Below are 18,586 nucleotides of genomic sequence, written 5' to 3' on the forward strand. Positions count from 1 at the left end.
TAGTGAGAGTTTGACTTCTTTTCCGATTTGTATCCCATTGATCTCCTTTTTGTTGTCTTGTATTCCTTGCTATAACCTCAAGTACTATATTGCATAGATATGGAGAGAGTGGATAACCTTGTCTTGTTCCTCATTTTAGTAGGATCACTTTGAGATTCTTTCCATTTAGTTTGATGTTGGCTGTTGGCTTGCTGTATATTGCCTTTATTATTTTTAGGTATGTTCCTTGTATCCCTTTTTATCATAAAGGGGTGTTTTATTTTGTTGAAGGCTTTTTTAAGTATCCAATGAGATGATCATGTGGTTTTTTTCTTTTAGTTTGTTTATATGATGGATTACATTGACAGATTTTTGTATATTGAACCATCCCTGCATCTCAGGGATAAAGCCTACTTGGTCATGATGAATGATTTTTCTGATGTGTTCTTGGATTTAGTTTGCCAGTATTTTATTGAGTATTTTTGCATCGATGTTCATGAGTGAGATTGGTTTGTAATTTCTCTTTTTTAGTAAGTATCTGTGTGGTTTGGGTTCAGGGTAACTATACCTCGTAAAAAGAGTTTGACTATCCTGTTTCTATTGTGTGGAACAATTTGAGGAGTACTGGTATTAGTTCATCTTTGAAAATCTTGTAGAATTCTGCACTGAAACCATCTGATCCTGGGTGTTTTGGGCTGGGAGACTTTTGATGACTGTTTCTCTTTCTTTAGCAGTTATTTAGCAGTTATAGGTCTATTTAATTTGCTTCTCTAGTCTTGATTTAATTTTGGTAAGTGATATTTATCCAGAAAATTGTTCATTTCCTGTAAGTTTTCCAATTTGTGGAGTACAGGATTTTAAGTATGACCTGATGTACTCTGTATTTCCTCCATGTCTGTTGTTATGTCCCCCTTTTCATTTCTGATTTGTTAAGTTGGATACTATCTCTCCGCCTTTTGGTGTGTCTTCATTTTGACAATGAAAGCAGCACACAATGCTGAGTGTGGCATTTTCCTCTGGGTCATGTTGATATGTCAAATGTTTTGATCATGTAGCTTTTTGGATTAGGGATACTCGCCTGAATCCCATGTTTACAGGTAGGAATTTAATATTCTCATGTAATCTGAGGAGAGGATCCCATAAGGGATGGTTAGCAGCAAGGTGGATACTGTTAAAGGACTATTAGGGCCTGGAGCCCTGGGATTGAGACAGTGACACAGGTCTTTGGTTTTTTTTTTTTCTGCAATAGGTACTCTCAGCCTCTGCATGAAGAAATAGCCCTGCACAAATATCTCAAGCATCGCAACATTGTTCAATACCTAGGCTCTGTTTCCGAGAATGGCTACATTAAGATATTTATGGAGCAGGTGCCTGGAGGTAAGTAGGTACTCTTTTGAATTTGCGTTCTGAAAATCGCTTATGACAATACAATCTGAATATCATTGATTATCTCACCATTTAACAAGTGACAGACCTTTTGGAGATTGGAAAATATTGGTTTTTCAGAAGAGTTTTATACAACTTTGCAAAGGTCACATAAACAGTTTATTTCAGGCTTGTTTATTCTGCTTAAAATACTGACTGTCTACTGAGTGCCAACATTGGAGACAAAGAGTTGAGGAGAACAGTATCTCTGGCCTTGAGCTTTGCTCTTCTCAGCCTAGGAGTTTAGAGGTGGTTTGGAAAAGGATGGAAAAGGGACACTGGAACTTTTTTTATAACTTTATACATGCATATAATACATTATTATCTTATTTATCCTACATTATCCTCTGCTGTCTCTTTTCCCTTCCTGGTGACCCTTTCTTCTTCCAAACAGTCCCTCTCTTTCATACCTTTTTTGTGACCCACTGGGTTTAATTGGTTGCTTATTTGAGAATGTTTAGGGTTTGTTTGTTTAATTGGAGCACGGGTAACATATCAGTGTCTACACCATTAAAGAAAGTCACCTCTACAACTATTAACTGCTAATAGCCTCACTGGCCTTCCCTATCCGTGATGAAATATTGAATGGCCCAATCTTATGCAGCTCATAGGCAAGGTAACTTAAGTTGCTATGTGTTTATAATTGCAATGGACATGCCATTTTCAAATGACCTTGTTTCCTACAATTCCTCCCCATTTTCTGGCTCTTAGATTCCTTCCATTTCCTCTTCTGTAATGTTCTCTAGTCCTTGGAGAAGAATGATAGAAGTGTCGCAGTTAGGACTCAGAACTCAACAATCATTTATTCCTAGTGCTTTGACCAGTTACGAGCCTGCATTAACCACTTCCTACTACCAAAAGACTTCTCTGGCCACATCTGATAGCAGTACTAGTCTTTGGAGTATAAACACAAATATATATGTAATTGACATGTCCATTAGCTAAGCACAGTAACAGATTTCTCCTCTGTGGCCTATGATCTAACTCAGTTATATAGACTTTTGGTCAGATTACAGTACAGGCATTTATTCCCTCTAGGGGAATAGAACTATAATACAACAAAAATAATTGGCGACCCCTTATACGATTATGCCACTATTGCTTCAGTGTGCACATCTTGCTAGCCTGGTCAATAGCAAAGTATGTAGGGTTGACCACTATGTATAACCACTCACTATCTTTCTTCTCTGCCAAGCTGCATAACAACTTTATGGTCCTGATGAAGAGTAGCCAGCAGAGAGTTATGTTCCCTGGCCAATTCCAGTTGATATCTCTATGTCCTGTAAACAAAGTAGGTGGTGTATTTAGCAGTAGTCCTATTAACTAGTTCTGGTGGGCAATCAAGAGCAATGGCAATAGCCTATTTTGTTTTGAAAATCTCTGGGGGCCTTGCCTGTAAGCAAGTCATAGGGAGGTATCCCATACTTTGCACTGAGAAATTTTTATTTAAAAACTTATAGCTTGGCTGGAGAGATGCTTGATGTTTAAGAGCATTTGCTGATCCCAGAACCCACACAGTGGCTCACACTGTCTGTGACTCCAGTTTCAAAGGATGCTTATGATACCTGCAAGCTCCTACATGCACATTACACATAAATAAAATCAATCTTAAAGATTTATGTATTCTGGGAACAGCATTACCCACCCATGCAGGATAACTTCCTGTCAGATGTTTTAATTCTATTTTTAATTAGTTACAAAAATAGAATGGGTTTCTTACATGATTTTAAATGCATCCTAGTTTTGATAAACCCCTTCTACCATCCCTACCATCCTCCATCTCCCTATGGCCACCCCCTTAAACCATTTTTATACCCAGTATCCCTAATACACACTTTCATATCACATTGGGCACAGTTACTTTTAAAGAGATATAGCAAACATAAACAAATGGATAATAAAACCAAATGCCAGTGCTTTATGTATGAAATCACTACATGTAACCAATGGAGTATTAGAAGTAATTTTTTTATCTATAACTGTTAGTTTGAATGGGTCTAGTCATAAAGATTCAGTTTTCTGGTTAAATAAATTGTAAAAAGTGGAGTAATAATTACTATAAACATTATTGGGATATTAAATAGCCCCATCTCAACTAATCATTGGGTACGTTAAAATGAGATAATACATGTAACAGCTTCTGGAAAGGTGCCTGGCAATGAACAAGAGCTAAGATAAATGTGTATGCATTGAAATAATAATAAATCTCATAACATTGTAATTGAATAGTGATCATCATAGCTGAAAATTAGTATAGGGTTAAAAACATCACTATAGTTTTATATTCCCTGACCCATTACAAATGAATCTTTATCAGTCCTGTTGGTTTTTGTTTTATTTTTTGGTTTGGTTCCTTTCGTTTGTTTGGTTTGGTTGGTGTTGTTATGTCACTTTCTAGGAAGCCCTTTCTGCTCTCTTGCGATCCAAATGGGGGACCAATGAAGGAACCCACTATCAAGTTTTACCAAACAGATCCTGGAAGAAGCCTGAAGTATCTCCATGAAAATCAGATATGTTCACAGGACATAAAGGTATGAGCTTCTCTAAGCCATCAAAGTGGTGGTTTTTTTTTTAAGCCTTCACTATAGTATGGCAAAATAGTCTGTATACAGAGGGAGAGTGCTTAGCAGGATAGCCCCACACTATCCTGTCAGGTTCAGTCTTTTTAGAGAGAATTTATTAAGGTCCCACACTATAGGCTTCGGGTTTGCTTAATCTTGACTTGCACACTCAATGCTGTTCTTTTTCCCAAAGGGCGATAATGTTCTGGTGAACACCTATAGTGGAGTGGTAAAAATCTCTGATTTTGGAAACATCTAAACGCCTTGCAGGAATTAACCCATGCACGGAGACCTTTGCGGGTAAGCAGAGCAGAACTGGCTGTGTGTTGCCCATCAAAGCTTCTTCTAAATCTGTGGTCCTCTAATAACTACTTATGGTCACCTTTACAGCACAGAGTATACAATATTTGATTTTTCTAAATTTAAAGACTTTTCCATAGAATATAGATTTGATCATACCTTTCCTTTCTTCCCAAGCTCCTCCAAGATCTTTACCTTCCTTTTCTACTACCCACCAACTTAATTCTCTCTCCGTCTGTCTGTCTGTTTCTCCGTCTCTCTCCTCTTCCTCTCTCTCTCCTCTCTCTCTCTCTCCTCCCTCCCTCCTCCCTCCCTCCCTCCCTCCTTCCCTCCCTCCTCTTCTCCTGGTGTGTGTGTTACAAAATGAAAATCAAGGGGGCTGGAGAGATGGCTCAGTGGTTAAGAGCACCACTTGCTCTTCCAAAGGTCCTGAGTTCAATTCCCAGCAACCACATGGTGGCTCACAACCATCTGTATTGAGATCTGGTGCCCTCTTCTGGCCTGCAGACAGAGCACTGAGAATACTGTATACATAAATAAATAAATCTTTAAAAAAATAAAATCAAAACAGTCTTGTAAAGACAGACAAAAAATACTAAAACAAAACAAAAAGTGTGTAAAAAACATGGAATCGTCTGTTTTATGTTGGCCAGTTACTCCTGGGCATGGACCCTGCCTGCCCAAGACTGTGGTTGAGATACCAAATGACAATCTAAGATTTGCCCTTTGCTAGCAGGTATCAATTACAAATAGCTTCTTGGTTAGGGTTGGAACTTTGTGTCTCCTTTTCAGTTTTGGGAGTGTTGTCTGTTTTGGACCTGTGCAGGTCTTGGGCATACTGTCATAGTCTCTGTGAGTTCATATGTGTATCAATCCTGTAGTGTCTGGAAGATGTTCTTGGAGTCATCTGCCTCTTCTGGCTCATCTTCTGCATAGATTCCTGAGCCTTGAGGGGAGAGGTTTGATAAAGACATCCCATTTAGGGATGAGTGTTCCAAAGTCTCTCACTTTCTGCACATTGTTCATTTGTGAGTCTGTGGTAATTCCCACCTACTATAAGAAAAATTGTCTCTGATAAGGGCTGAGTGAAACATTGATCTACAGATAACAGTAGTCTGTCATTGGGAGTCATTACTGTGTTCCTTTAGCAGATTTAGTAGGCTTTCAACTAGGCCCATGTCCCACTATTTTCTCATGTTCTTGACAGTATCATGTATGGGTTCCATTTCATCGAGTGGGTTTTAAATCCAATTGAAAAGATATTGGGGTACTCCAATGTGTGCCTCTGTTGTACCAGTTTTATCATGCAGGGCAGGTCACTGTCATAGGTGGCGGGTTTATAGCTTCATAATATTGATGTTTGCTTTTCTCCTCTGACATATGTAAAGTAATTTCCAAGCAACATGAACACTAATCAGTAGGGGGTAAAAGTGCTAGTTGGGGGGGATAGAAAGATGGTTCAGTGGTTAAGAGCACTGGCTACTCTTCCAGAGAACCCAGACTCAATTCTCAACACCCACATGACAGCTCACACAACTGTCTGAAATTACAGTTACAGGTGATCCAACGCCCTTACAGCTACACCAAAAGTATATTAAATAAATAAAGTTTTAAAACTTGTTGTTGGCACTTGTTGTTAATTGATATCTCCATGTTTGATGATAGAAGTAAGTTGTATCTTCAGCATAAGGCATTCCATCAGGTTATGGCGAGTACTAATACTTTGATTGATACCAGTGGTGTTTAGGGGTTCTGTGGGACCCCTTTAGCAATGACTCAAGAAGATGTAATCCATTCCTAGCAGTGGAGGTTATTTGGTAGCATATGATATCTAGTTTGTGCATTATCTTCCCCATTATACAGTGAATCCCTTTACTTCCTTTCCTATATGGATGTATTTTGAGACGCTTCTAGAGCAGCAAATTTCCATAATGACTTTTCAAAGGCCTTTAGTGATAATTGTCTATCTCCATATTCCCTTCTTTACTCTCTCCTCCACCCCCCTCCTCATTTACCCCCTTCTTATTTTAGTTTCCCCTTCCGCTTATAACACTGATACTCTATTCCCCTTATTTGGAAGATCCTCTATTCCCTCCTGGTCCCCTACTAAGGACCTAACCGTCTGGTTTTCAGAATGAAACATCTCTAAAACTTAAAAGCTGGCATCCAGATATAAGAGAAAACACACAATATTTGTCTTTGGGGGGTCTGAGTACCTCACTTGGGAATGATTGTTTCAAACTCCATCCATTTTGATTCTTCATCGGAAGATAAAACTATTGTACTTGGAACTTTAAAATTCTTTCAACTTTCTCAATATGATGTACACCAATATTGCCCTACTTTCCTCGTTGGCCTCTGATAGGTTGGGTAGACAAAGAAACTCGCTGAGGTTTTCCCTAAGGGTTCTCAGTCATCAGTAAAATGGCATTATGTCTTCACAGTTGGTGGCATACCAGGTCAAATAATGGTAATTTATGTGTACTTATAGGACCATGTTATTGGTCTATCATAAAATAGATCTTTACTATAGTAAATTCTAACACTTTGCATTTTGATATGATTATGTTTCCAAGGGAGGCTAATTATCCTGGGGAAACAGGGTATTTTATGTGAATTTGAACGACTACATTTTGTCCACCTGTTGGCAATAAAACTCTCTGAATGTTGACAGGGACTGATTCAAAGGTGATATAAATTGCCAGCTGGTTTTCCATTTACCAGACCAGTAGGTATAAGGCCTCTCATAAGCTACCTGTGGCTTTTTGGAGTCCCTGCTTAAAAGCAACGATAGCTAAAATTTGATCCTTGGAAAGAAGTGCTGATTTTTAATAAGGTTGTGGTCTCCTAGGGAGGAGCATGACGATCACAAAGAACATTCTTGACAGAACTGTGAAACAGCTCTCATAACTTTATAGTTCTGAAATAAGTAAGGTAATTGATTGTTCTGTCCGTGAAATGGCCAAAGTTGTAGAATGGACAAATTTGGTCTTATTTGTGGTAAATAATGTTCCAGTTTTAAAGGACTTTTCTTCAATAAGAGAACTGTTGTGTATTAGTCCCTGGGCACCCACAGTGGAGATATGACCCCCCCAACCAAAGGGAATGTTAATCTATCAAAAATGACTTTTTAGTTATAAGTCCAAAGGAGGTACATGTGTCTTAAAATGGGACAAGACTACGCCAGGACTCCATTAACATTTTCCACATAAAGAATATGTTGATCTTCACTTATGATTTCTGATATAAATATGCCCTTATTTACATATGAATATGTATATAAGACTGACCCCCCTTTTATCTTCTCATTTTACAGCTGTAATTGAAAATAACATATCTTCCTCTTTGGAAGCCACAATTAGCTTGGCTATATGTAGCAAGAGGGGATCTGATATGACACAGAACTATTTCAAAATCATAAAACACCAACAGTTTATTTCATAATTAGCATCCCTCAGGAGAAAAAAATCACATGGAAAACACATGTATAATTCATTATTGCATATCACATTTCTCACGTAATTGGCTTAAGGAGGCATGAGTTTTGCACTGCAAAATAATGCAGGGGTGTTTAGGGGATAATAAAGGAGGGATCTCATTTTGGTGAGGAAATTCTCCTGCATGTAATTACTCTTTACAAAACAGAAGAGTTCTGTAAAGGAGTCTCAGCTGGCTGGTACAGAACTCTGGTTATGGTGGATAATGGTGGAACTTTTCCTCATAGATGCTCTGAAATTTTCTGAATCTTGTTAGGAGAAACAATAATCTCAGGCAGTTGCATGCCCTGAATCCCTTCCTTCCTATGTTCCTATGAAGGGCCTTTGCCTTGGGTATGATAAACTAATTACAGTAACAGAACTCAATTTTGAACAGTGTTGGGGCTGGAACCAGGACCATGCTAGTGCTCTATTACTGAACCACACACTGAGCCTTTTTGTCCTTATTGTGGTAGGTTTAACACTTTATGGAGATAAAACTTAGTGTAGTTAGAGCACCCATTTGAAATGCATGATTCAATGGTGTCTGGCAAATTTACCACATCCTGCAGCCATTGCTCCAATTCAATTTTTAAACATTTCTGTTTCCCCTGCAATATCCCTGTGCCCCCGTGCAGCCAGCCCTAGTTTTAATTCCAGAAAGTCATTGGATTGACTCGGTATGTGTGCAGATTTGCATGTTTGGGATATTCCTGCACATGTAATATGGCAATACACATTCTAAAAACATTTACCTACCTTCCTCAGTGATGTTTCCAAGGCTCATCCATATTATGGCATTACCAGGACTTCATTCCTTTCCACCTGAATAGTCTCCCAAATTATGAATGATAAAGGTTCTTCTGTGATCACTCACACAGGAACCTTTGTGTGAATGTATGTTTATATCGCTCTTACACACATACTTAAAGATTAGAACAACAGCAGGAACTTTATTTGGTCTATAGCTATAAATACCCTCCAATCAAAGATGAGCAGGTCCCCAGTTTCTGGCTCAACACTTGCTTCTTGTGTCACCTTGGACATATAAATTACTATCTATCTCTCAGATTTTTATTGAGTAAAATGATGTGGGACGTATTTTTCCTGAAAAACGACAACATACATTCTACTCTTCCCAGATAGACAGTTCATGATAGAAAAAAAGTATGAGTGCCACCAATGTCCACTTTGGTGAACCAATGAGTTTTCATTGGATACTTACGGAATACAGATGAGAGGTTACTTACAGGAACAGAGACGACTCAAGACAGCTGTATCACCAAACCTATTCCAGCAAGGGGTAATAGCTCACCAAAGCTGGGAACCTGGAGCACACTATATAGCCTGTAGGTAGCCTAAAAAGGTTGAGAGTGCCCTTTCCAGTTGTTCAGTTGTTCTAAGCCTCTTCTAGGCATCATGGCTGGGTTTTGTTTCTTCTAATCAATTTGGGTTGGTCTCGCTGTTTTCTCTCTTTTTTATTTTTTAAAAGATTTATTTATTCATTTATTTTTATATGCAGCATCCTGCCTGTAGGCCAGAAGAGGGCACCAGATTTCATCATAGGTAGTTGTGAGCCACCACGTGGTTGCTGGGAATTGAACTCAGGACCTCTAGAAGAGAAGTCATTGCTCTTAACTGCCGAGCCATCTCTCCAGCCCTCTTTTTTAGTTTTAAACTGCTTGGTTCATCTCTGCTTCTTCCTGGCAGCTTGGCTAGTCTAGGAGTGACTCAGCAGTCTTTACTGTGTAAGACCCTCCTTCCTCAAGAGTAAATAGAGCATCTAGTCAGTTTCATGGACTTCCTGAAGTTATTTCAAGTTGTTTACTTCCAGCCAAAATGAACTTCTCTGCAATATTTTGCTTCCCTTTAGAACACCTACTTATTTGACCTCCCTGTAGTTAAGAAGTTTCCCTCCAAAATGGAAAATTAATCTCCAAAGAAACCTGTTTTACCAAAAATAGACCTCAGGGGGTTACCGAGGATGAATGGATCAATATTGATGGAAATATTTTGACTGGCACCTGGATCATAGCAAGTAAAACAAGTATTTGTTAAATAAATACAATTTGTATTTTAACATTTAATGTGAATTTGCATTTAGAAGTTATAACTTCTGAGTTAGAGCTTGAGAGCTAGAAGATTCCTTTGAGAAGACTAAGTTTCTATATGGAATATGTTGAACCTGTGGCACACAAAAAGTCATCATAAAGATTATATTAGTCTCCTATTGCCCATTACAGATTTGGTTTGTCCCATGACTTTTGCAGCTGCTTGGATGACAGAGTCACAGTGGAACTTGAGGGAAACAGCAGTTCAAATGGGTGACGGGAAAGGTATAGGCTTCTATACTCATGAGTGCTCTGGTCCTCATTAATGCTGCCGACTCCCTTGCCCCTCTCCATGCCCACTGCATTGTGGACGGTGACCTCTTCTCTACAGTCAGGAGTGCTTGCTTCTTCTCTACCTCTTTCCTAACTCACAACAACTGCAGGAAGGCAAAGAAAAAAGATTGGCAGGTTAAACGGTGTCTTGATTAACACCATTGTAAGCTGGATCCCTGTTCTCTGGGGTTTAGTGTTTGATGTTCATTTCTCTTGTTGGAATCCCCTGAATGTGACCCCCATATCATGGTTGGGTGCCTAGACTGGCCATTGACTGAGTGTCCCCTGCATCTCCCTAAGCACTTATCCTTCATGTTGTACCCAGTACCTACTGCACTTTTTCTTTCCTTGGAAGCACTTCCTGGAAGACTGTCTCTGTGGTTCTTTGAAAAATATCTAAAACCAAAATGGCTATAACTGCTCCCACTTCATGAATCTGAGGTTTGTGTTACCTTCAACTCATCATCGAGAGGGTGTGATACTGCTGTTGCATTTACTTCTTCAGCAGCCTGTACTCCATGCAGGTTATCAGAGGGGAATATGTAGTATCAATCTCTTATTGGCTATAAAGTTTTGGGTTGGGAAGAAGTGGTGCTTCCCACAAGGCCATCACTTAGACAGCATGATTAGGACAGTCTCCATCACCATGGGAGGTAGCACGAACTTCTCTTTTCACTACTATTTTAATATAAAATTTTGAAATTTGGACCACTAACATCTCAAGGAACCTATGGGAGAGCTAACATGTGTGATCTCCTTTCAAATGTACATATCTGGAATATCCTTTAAACTGCTTGAGTTGCCATGGGCCACATCCTCCTGGGGATTCCCTCACTCTTGCTCTTCTTATTTGACACTAGGTCACCAATCTAGAACTATTCTCAAAAGAAGCTGCTTTCAATACCCACCCCACATCTATTTTTTTTCACTCTTGAAGCTGAGTCCCTTGACTTGGATGAGAGGTCCCTAAGTAAGGCGTTCAAACCCGTGTACTGAGGAGTTTAAAGGTCTCATGGAAACTGCTTGTGCGGTCCCTGTCTCATGCCTTGCTCTAGTATCTACATCATAGCTTGGTTCCTCTATCAGACAATTGCCTTATGGAACATGTTTTCTTTTCTGAGGGTGTGAAAAACCTGCCTTGGAAACTACCCAGAAGCTTCCAGTAGAATATACCCCAAGGGGGCTGAGTCAGTACCTGTGGGTCTTTTGGACACTGTGTTGTGAATTCTATACCATCACCTGGGGCAGGTGTCTAAGGGCTGGCATGAGTGGGCTAGGGTGCCTCTTGGAGGGAAGCTAGTGAGGCTGTGAGGCCCCAAAGAGAGCCAGGCGCAGAGCAAGGCAATTTTCCAAGATTTGTGTATGGTTCAAACGCATCACAATGCCATCTTCACAGGTCTTCTCCAGACTCCAGCCTTTGGTAGAATTGACACATGCCCCTACACACAGACACCACTGGGGCTATTCCTTTATCTGAAGTACTTGTGTGGTTCCATGTCTCTGTTGACTGTTCATGTGAGTAGTGTATCAAATGGAGTGCCTACATTTCCACCATTGCTCTACATCTTCCAGGAATGTGGGAAAGAGGCAATAGTTTGTCTTTGAAGCCCTGTAGGAGTCGTTCCTTTTTAGGTAGCTTTTTTCTTCAGCAGTGCTTCTTGGTTTGTTATATAATTCAGTGATGTCAAGTTCTGAACTCAGGGACAGATCTGGGTTCCAGCTTCAATGATTAGTTTCTCTGAACTTCAGTTTCCTCCTGTGTTATATGTGTTAAAACAATAGATGGCACCTCCTTTGCCAAATCTTACAGAATTATGAACGATGCATAGTACATGGAAATTATTTATAGGTCATCAAATACTGATCCAAAGTCAGATGTGGGAACCAACCTGCAGTATAGCTGAATGAGGGCTGGATAAAGTGACTCACTTCGAGTGAATGGAAAAGATAGACGTGATGGTGGCAGCAAAATGTCCACTCACTTCCTTCACTCAGATGATTCTCACTGATAAATCATGTCTTGAGCAGTCCTCTGGAAGATTCCATTTCATGAGAAAATGCAGTTAGGAAGCTTCTTGCTCATCCAGTCTGAAAGAGGGAGCTTCCAAGTGGACCTAGCCATTTAGGGCTAATCTTTAAATCATGTAGTCCAATTCACATCTGACTGCAGCTTCATAGGAGACTCCCTGCCTGCTCACCTGACTGCCTGCTGGGTCACCACCCTTAGATTGTTGTGTGAGATCATAATGACCTTTTGGTTATGTTAAGAATGGAACACGGAAGCCCTCGTGAATGCTAGGCAAATGTGCTACTACTGAGCTATACCCTGTGTACCAATACATTGTTTTAAGCTGCTAAATTTGAAAGTAATTTATTACATAGAAATAAATAATATGGATGTCCTTACTCATTCCTTAACTTTACAATAGTTAATAGTCATTATAGTCTTGTATAGAGAAAATTCTACATTTAGCTTAAGGAGATTAATTATGGTTTTAATTATGGAAAATTTATACTAAGGTAGATAGTTACTTGATCAGGATCAGTTAGGCATCACTGATTTAGTACTGTTTTTGAGTTCTACATAATGTAAATTTATTTTCATGTTCTTTTTACAAATTATTTTATTTTTGAGATTATAATAATACCATTCCTCCTTTCTTTACCTCCCTCCAAATTCCCCCATATACCCTTCTCCTTGTTCTATTTCAAATTCATAGTTTCTTTTACATTAATTGTTGTTACACGCATATATGTGTGTATATATACATAAACACACACACACACATATATAACCTGTTTAGTCATATAATGTTACTTGTATGTATATTTTCCTCTTTTAAAAATATCTTTGTACGCTAGGCAGTGATGGCGCACTTGGGAGGCAGAGGCAGGCGGATCTCTCTGAGTTCAAGGCCAGCCTGGTCTACAAGAGATAGTTCTAGGACAGGCTCCAAAGATACAGAGAAACCCTGTCTTGAAAAACCAAAGAAAACAAAAAAATCTTTATACATAAAGAATGAAATTGTATCTTTGCAGGAAAATATATCCAACTAGAGATCATCATATAGTAAAATAAGTTAGAATTGAGAAGAAGTGTGTGTTTTGCTTACATTTGTGGACCCTTGTCTTATATAGATTCATAAATCACATCTAAATATGACACAAAAGTAGGGGACCAACTTCTGGGGGAATGAATGGAAATATGGAAGGAGAAAGAGATGAATGCGAATATGGTTTGAAGTATATGAAATAATTGTATGAATATGTGTTTATGAACCAATCACCATGTACAATGATGTATATCAAACACACACACACACACACACACAACACACACACACACACACACACCTACACCTACCTTTCAGTATGTTAGCTATGGTCCAGGCAGGAAAATATAAGTCACCTAAATTGTTTTCACAGAGCATTTTCTGAGTACTGAAACTGAAAAGGCAAAAGGGGGCTGAGACATCAGGAGGCTTCATAAGGGTGGGAGTGCACAGCTGGTAAGGTAGGATCAGAACCTTGAGGAGGAATTGTGCCTAAGCTGACATAAGTACTCTAGTACTTATGTGCCTGGTTCTGGGAGTGTATAGTGACAAAAATTGGGATATTAGAGCCAACTGATGGTCCATATTCAGGCCTGCTCACAGGAACAACAAACATATAGGGAAGAGTAAGTCCCCTTTTGTTTGTAATATAACAAGTAAAGTGCCTGAAGATCAGAGTATAGAGCTAAGCCACTAGTTGGCCATAGAGGCCAGGCATTAGTGGCACACACCTTTAATCCCAGCACTTGGGAGACAGGCAGGCAGATCTCTGTGAGTTCACTACACGAGATTGATCCAGTCTAAAAGCAAAACAGAGCCAGGTAGTGGTGACTCATGCCTTTAATCCCAGTACTTGGGAGTCACATGCCTTTAATCCCAGTACTAGGGAGGTAGAGACAGGAAGGGATGTGGCTGGGCAGAGAGAGGAAAATAAGGCAGAAGGACACAGGAGCTCAGATGCAGTCTGAGCATGCAGTCTGAGGACTCGTAGAGACAGAATAGCTCCTTTAGTCTGAGGATTCGGTAGAGGTAAAAGGTCTCTCTAGTGGCTGACTGCACTGCTTCTCTGATCTCTCAGCTCTCCCACCCTAATATCTGACTCCAGGTTTTTATTATTCAGACCATTAGAATTCATGCTACACCCCCCGTCTATACATCCAGAGTCTTTCTACCGCCTTTTAGTTGCAGAACCTAACAGGGAGCTGCAGGCAATGAGGAAGGAGATAGCAGCCCCAGCATCACAAAGCAGAGTTAGATGCGTGCTAATTAACAGTGCGGTGTCAAATTTTTCTTACTTAATTATAGATTATTAGAAGGAGCATCTCCTGCCAACACCATTCCCTGTGTTAGTCACAGCAACAACAGCCTGCAGGGGATATTGTAACACCAGAAGTTTCCTTCCTGAGGCACTGGGATTTCCTCACAGTGCAAGTGCACATGAGATGCACCTTCTTCTTGCCTAACTTTGCAACTGACTCAACAGTTCCCCCTTCGTTTTCCCTCTGAAAGCCAAAGCGTTTGTTTGTGCCCCACCCATCTGTTTTGTCTTCGCCAATAATAAGATACAACTTCAAAAGGTGGTTGAAACGAACTGAAACTATTGAAAATTCATTTTTTTGGTTTCATTAACTACATTTCAAAAACATACTAGTCATGTGTAGCTGATGGCTACCATGTCAGACTGTATAGAATACATGCCCATTATTGCAGAACATCCTATTGGTCATAACTGTCTTAGAATCTTTAAAAAGTTCATAGGAAGCTGGGTTTGGTGGTCCACACTTATAGAGGCTTGGAAAGCTGAGGAAGGAAGACCACCATTAAGTTTGACACCAGCCTAGACTAAAGAGTGATTTCCAGGCTAGTCCAGGCTGTGTAGTGAAACACCGGAAGAATGGTGATACCAAGCATAGTGGTTTGTGCCTCTGAACCCAATACTCTGGAGGTTGAGGCAGGAAAATCAAGGAGAGTTCCATGTTAACCTAGGCTACATAAAGATCCAGACTAGCCTGAGCTACAGATTAAGACATTGTCTCTGTTAATTAATTGATATTTTATAGTAAACAAAAATGGTAACATGACATTGGCCTTTCAAAAAAAAAGTAGTACCTTGAGTAAAAACTCAGGAAACCACCTTTGGTTGAATGGTCTTGAGACAGACCCTCTTCTTTGCTCTGGACATCAGTATTATAGTCATGCCTTGGCTAAGGTCATCTAAACCTCTTTGTCAGTCCATAGTATCTTCTGATGGCAAGTCCACACTTGCACTTTCTTTTCTCATGCCACATTAAGGAAAACCAAAGATTTTACTCCCCAGGCCCTTCATTGGCCTCTCCGACCTCCTGCTCACCCCATGTCTTTCCCTTCACTAATCCTTTCACATTCCTGTCACCATAGCCAGTCACCACCTTCCCTTTAATAACCGCTAGTGGCTCCTGACCTACAGGACAAAGTCAGCCTTCCCTTACCACCATTTTTGGCCAGGGTTGTTCCTTTGCTACCTTTAATCACCTTGCCCCAGATCCACCATCACCATCACCATCTGATACAGATCCACCAGACTGTACCCTGGACTCTGTACTTGAGCTTTGCTAAGCTCTTCCCTCTGATTTGATGTTTTTCTGTCCTCTTTGATCTTTACAGCAGAAACTTACTTTACTGACAGCATCAGCTACTGCCCTTTTGGATCATGTTGGTTGTGCTTTACACAGGCTGTTCCCTACTCATGACAAAGGGCAAAGGGGGAACTCATCCAGTATACAAATTTTGGTCAGGAGCTCCACGGTGGCTCACAGCAATGGCTTTTGAGATACCTCCTGATTCTTGCCCACCCCCCTTTCTGGGATTTAAACTTGCATTGCAGACTAACACCATGGCCCTTCCCTTTTTATCTTTTATGCCTCTTTTCCCCAACAACTCTCTTATACTCTACTTTGTCTTGGTATATGCTTGTCAGAGAACAAAATTAAACACATTGATAATTCCCTGGTTCAGAGAAAAGCCTAATCAAGCACTTACTCATCTACACGTGCCTCCTTGTAGGTACCTCTATTAGAGCACTGCATTTTTGTTGTGACCCTAGCCTTTAAATGGCTGATCTATCTCTAAACACTGCATTTTACTTTCACTGTTACCACCACCACCATTATGCCATCTTCTCTACCATGTTAGCTCTTTCTTATCAGCTTATTTCTCCCATTCCAGTTTCCCTGTATCTGGTATGCATTACAACATGCATATTGAAGCAAGACAGTGGTGGTGCACACATTTAATCCCAGCATTTGGGAGGCAGAGTCAGACAGATCTCTGTGAGTTTGAGTCCAGACTGGCCTACAGAGTGAGTTCTAGGACAGCCAGGGCTACACAGAGAAAACCTGTGTCAAAACAACAGCACCCCCTCCAAAAAAAAAAACCCCACACAAAACGTGCATATTGAGTTGGGCTCAGTCATCCTTTGGGGGACTGAATAATCCTCTTTCAATATGAATCATGTTAAAGGAAAGCATATTGCATGTCACTGACCAATAAATGATGCAACCAAATGGCTTACACACGAGAGGTCCCCATCTGCCGCTGCTGAAGCTGTAAAATCCACTCATTTATATATTTATTTTTCACTTTTAATATGGTGCCCAAGTCTTTGTTTGTTTTTTCACATAGGGACTCTTCAGTACATGGCACCTGAGATTATTGATCAGGGACCTCGAGGGTATGGTGCTCCAGCTGATATCTGGTCCTTGGGCTGCACCATCATTGAGATGGCAACCAGCAAGCCTCCATTCCATGAGCTTGGTGAGCCACAAGCAGCCATGTTCAAGGTAAAATATATTTGTTCATTTAGGTGGTTTGGATGGATGTTGAAACAGAACTCCCCAGATGTGAAGCTCAGGATTCTGACACTGAAGTTGGTTCTTGGCAGAAGGTTCTCATAGCTTGCCTGTCTCACATCAGCAACCCAGACAGTTGCAAGGCCAAGATAAAAAGTCAAGAATCCTCTGACCTTTCAATCCCAGGAAAACCCTGAATGTAAGGGCTACAAAACAACTTCCCTCAGCACATCAGTTACTATAATTGATCCATTTGAGGCCATTGAAGACTACCAGCTGCCATCACAGGTCCTGAAATCTATAGCAGCTGCCACTAAGGAAAACATGCTGTCTACTTTCTGATCTGCTGAACTCTTGTGATGCTCAGGAAGCACAAACAACAGCCATGAACTGAATTTGTCTATAGAACAAAAGTAATTTTCCTGGTCCTCTTCCTGTCTCCTGCTTTTGTTTAACTAATAAGCTGTACAAACTCTTGGGAAATGTATTGACTTTTTTTGGGTTTGAACTTAAGATTTTATTGCCAACAAAACAGTCAAAAATCTTAGTGATGTACTTAGGCTGAATATGATGGTACTCTTGGGAGCACTTGGGAAATAGAGGCAGAATAATCAGGAGCTCAAGACCATCCTCAGCTACACACTAAGTTTGATGCTAGCCTGGGACACAAGAGACCCTTTCTTACTCCCAACCCCACCCATGCATGTACAAGATGCCAGGTGCTACCCACTTTGCCGTTTTCATTCTAAGAGCCAGAGAGGGACTACCTCTTCCCACTTTAGAATCAGGTCCTGATGTTTTTATCTTTGTGTATTCTGGTGCTGGTGAGCACTGCCAACTTCTCTTCCCCATTGCTCAGGTGAGGAGTGCTACAAGTAATGCCTGGCAATTGGATTCTATCCAGCATCTAATATTCTCATAACTCTTAGGCCATTCATCTGTTCAAGCTATAAGGAGTAGTGTCCTCAGAATGGGACATGTCACTTGGTCAAGGACTTTGTGGTGATAAAATCAGAAGGCTCTGCAATTTCAGAGCTCAGAGTGAAGCAAGGGAGTCAAAATCAGCACCCAGGACAGCCAAGGAATGGACAGTGAGTACGGATATGAAAGATAGAGTGGCTTTTACCTCTGGGTTGCAAAGTGGAGTTGGGAAAGGCACAGGATGTTGCTGGGGGTTATGATGACAGCTCCTAAAATGGCTAGAGAGTGGCCTCTAATGAGAAGAGTTATATAAGAAGAGGTTATAGAGGAGTTTTCAGAGAAGATTTCTATGCCATGATGGGACGTGACATCTGGGGACTGACTTGTTCCACTATGGTTCACATGGTACCTCCTTTAGCAGGGAAGTGGATTAGTTGGAAGGAAGAGGAACTGAAGCTACCTTGGTTTGCAAGTCCTAACAAGATTTATTCCTCCCTTAACCACAACCTTTGGTGGGGGTGGGGAGCACCTTATCTGTAAAATGGACAATTTGCTTATCTGTAAGGCGACCACCTCAGGCTATGCTTGCTTGTGGCTTAGAGCTGGAGGCTAAGAATCTGGGCTGTGGAGTAAAATAGAGATAAAGAGATCTGAGAGGGT

The 18,586-nt window shown here is 40.4% G+C and overlaps 1 protein-coding gene across 1 annotated transcript in view; it reads left to right on the forward strand.

Annotated features, from left to right (window-relative positions):
- The window catches only part of Map3k15 (mitogen-activated protein kinase kinase kinase 15), a 116,084-nt gene that overhangs the window by 88,626 nt on the left and 8,872 nt on the right, over positions 1 to 18,586 (forward strand). The window contains 6 exon segments of the mRNA XM_038316187.1: positions 1,229 to 1,364; positions 3,803 to 3,835; positions 3,837 to 3,935; positions 4,159 to 4,215; positions 4,217 to 4,265; positions 16,839 to 16,996. Of these exon segments, the coding sequence (XP_038172115.1) occupies positions 1,229 to 1,364; positions 3,803 to 3,835; positions 3,837 to 3,935; positions 4,159 to 4,215; positions 4,217 to 4,265; positions 16,839 to 16,996 (532 nt within the window).

This window comes from Arvicola amphibius, chromosome X (genome assembly GCF_903992535.2).
Source record: "Arvicola amphibius chromosome X, mArvAmp1.2, whole genome shotgun sequence".
NCBI classification, from domain to species: Eukaryota; Metazoa; Chordata; class Mammalia; order Rodentia; family Cricetidae; genus Arvicola; species Arvicola amphibius.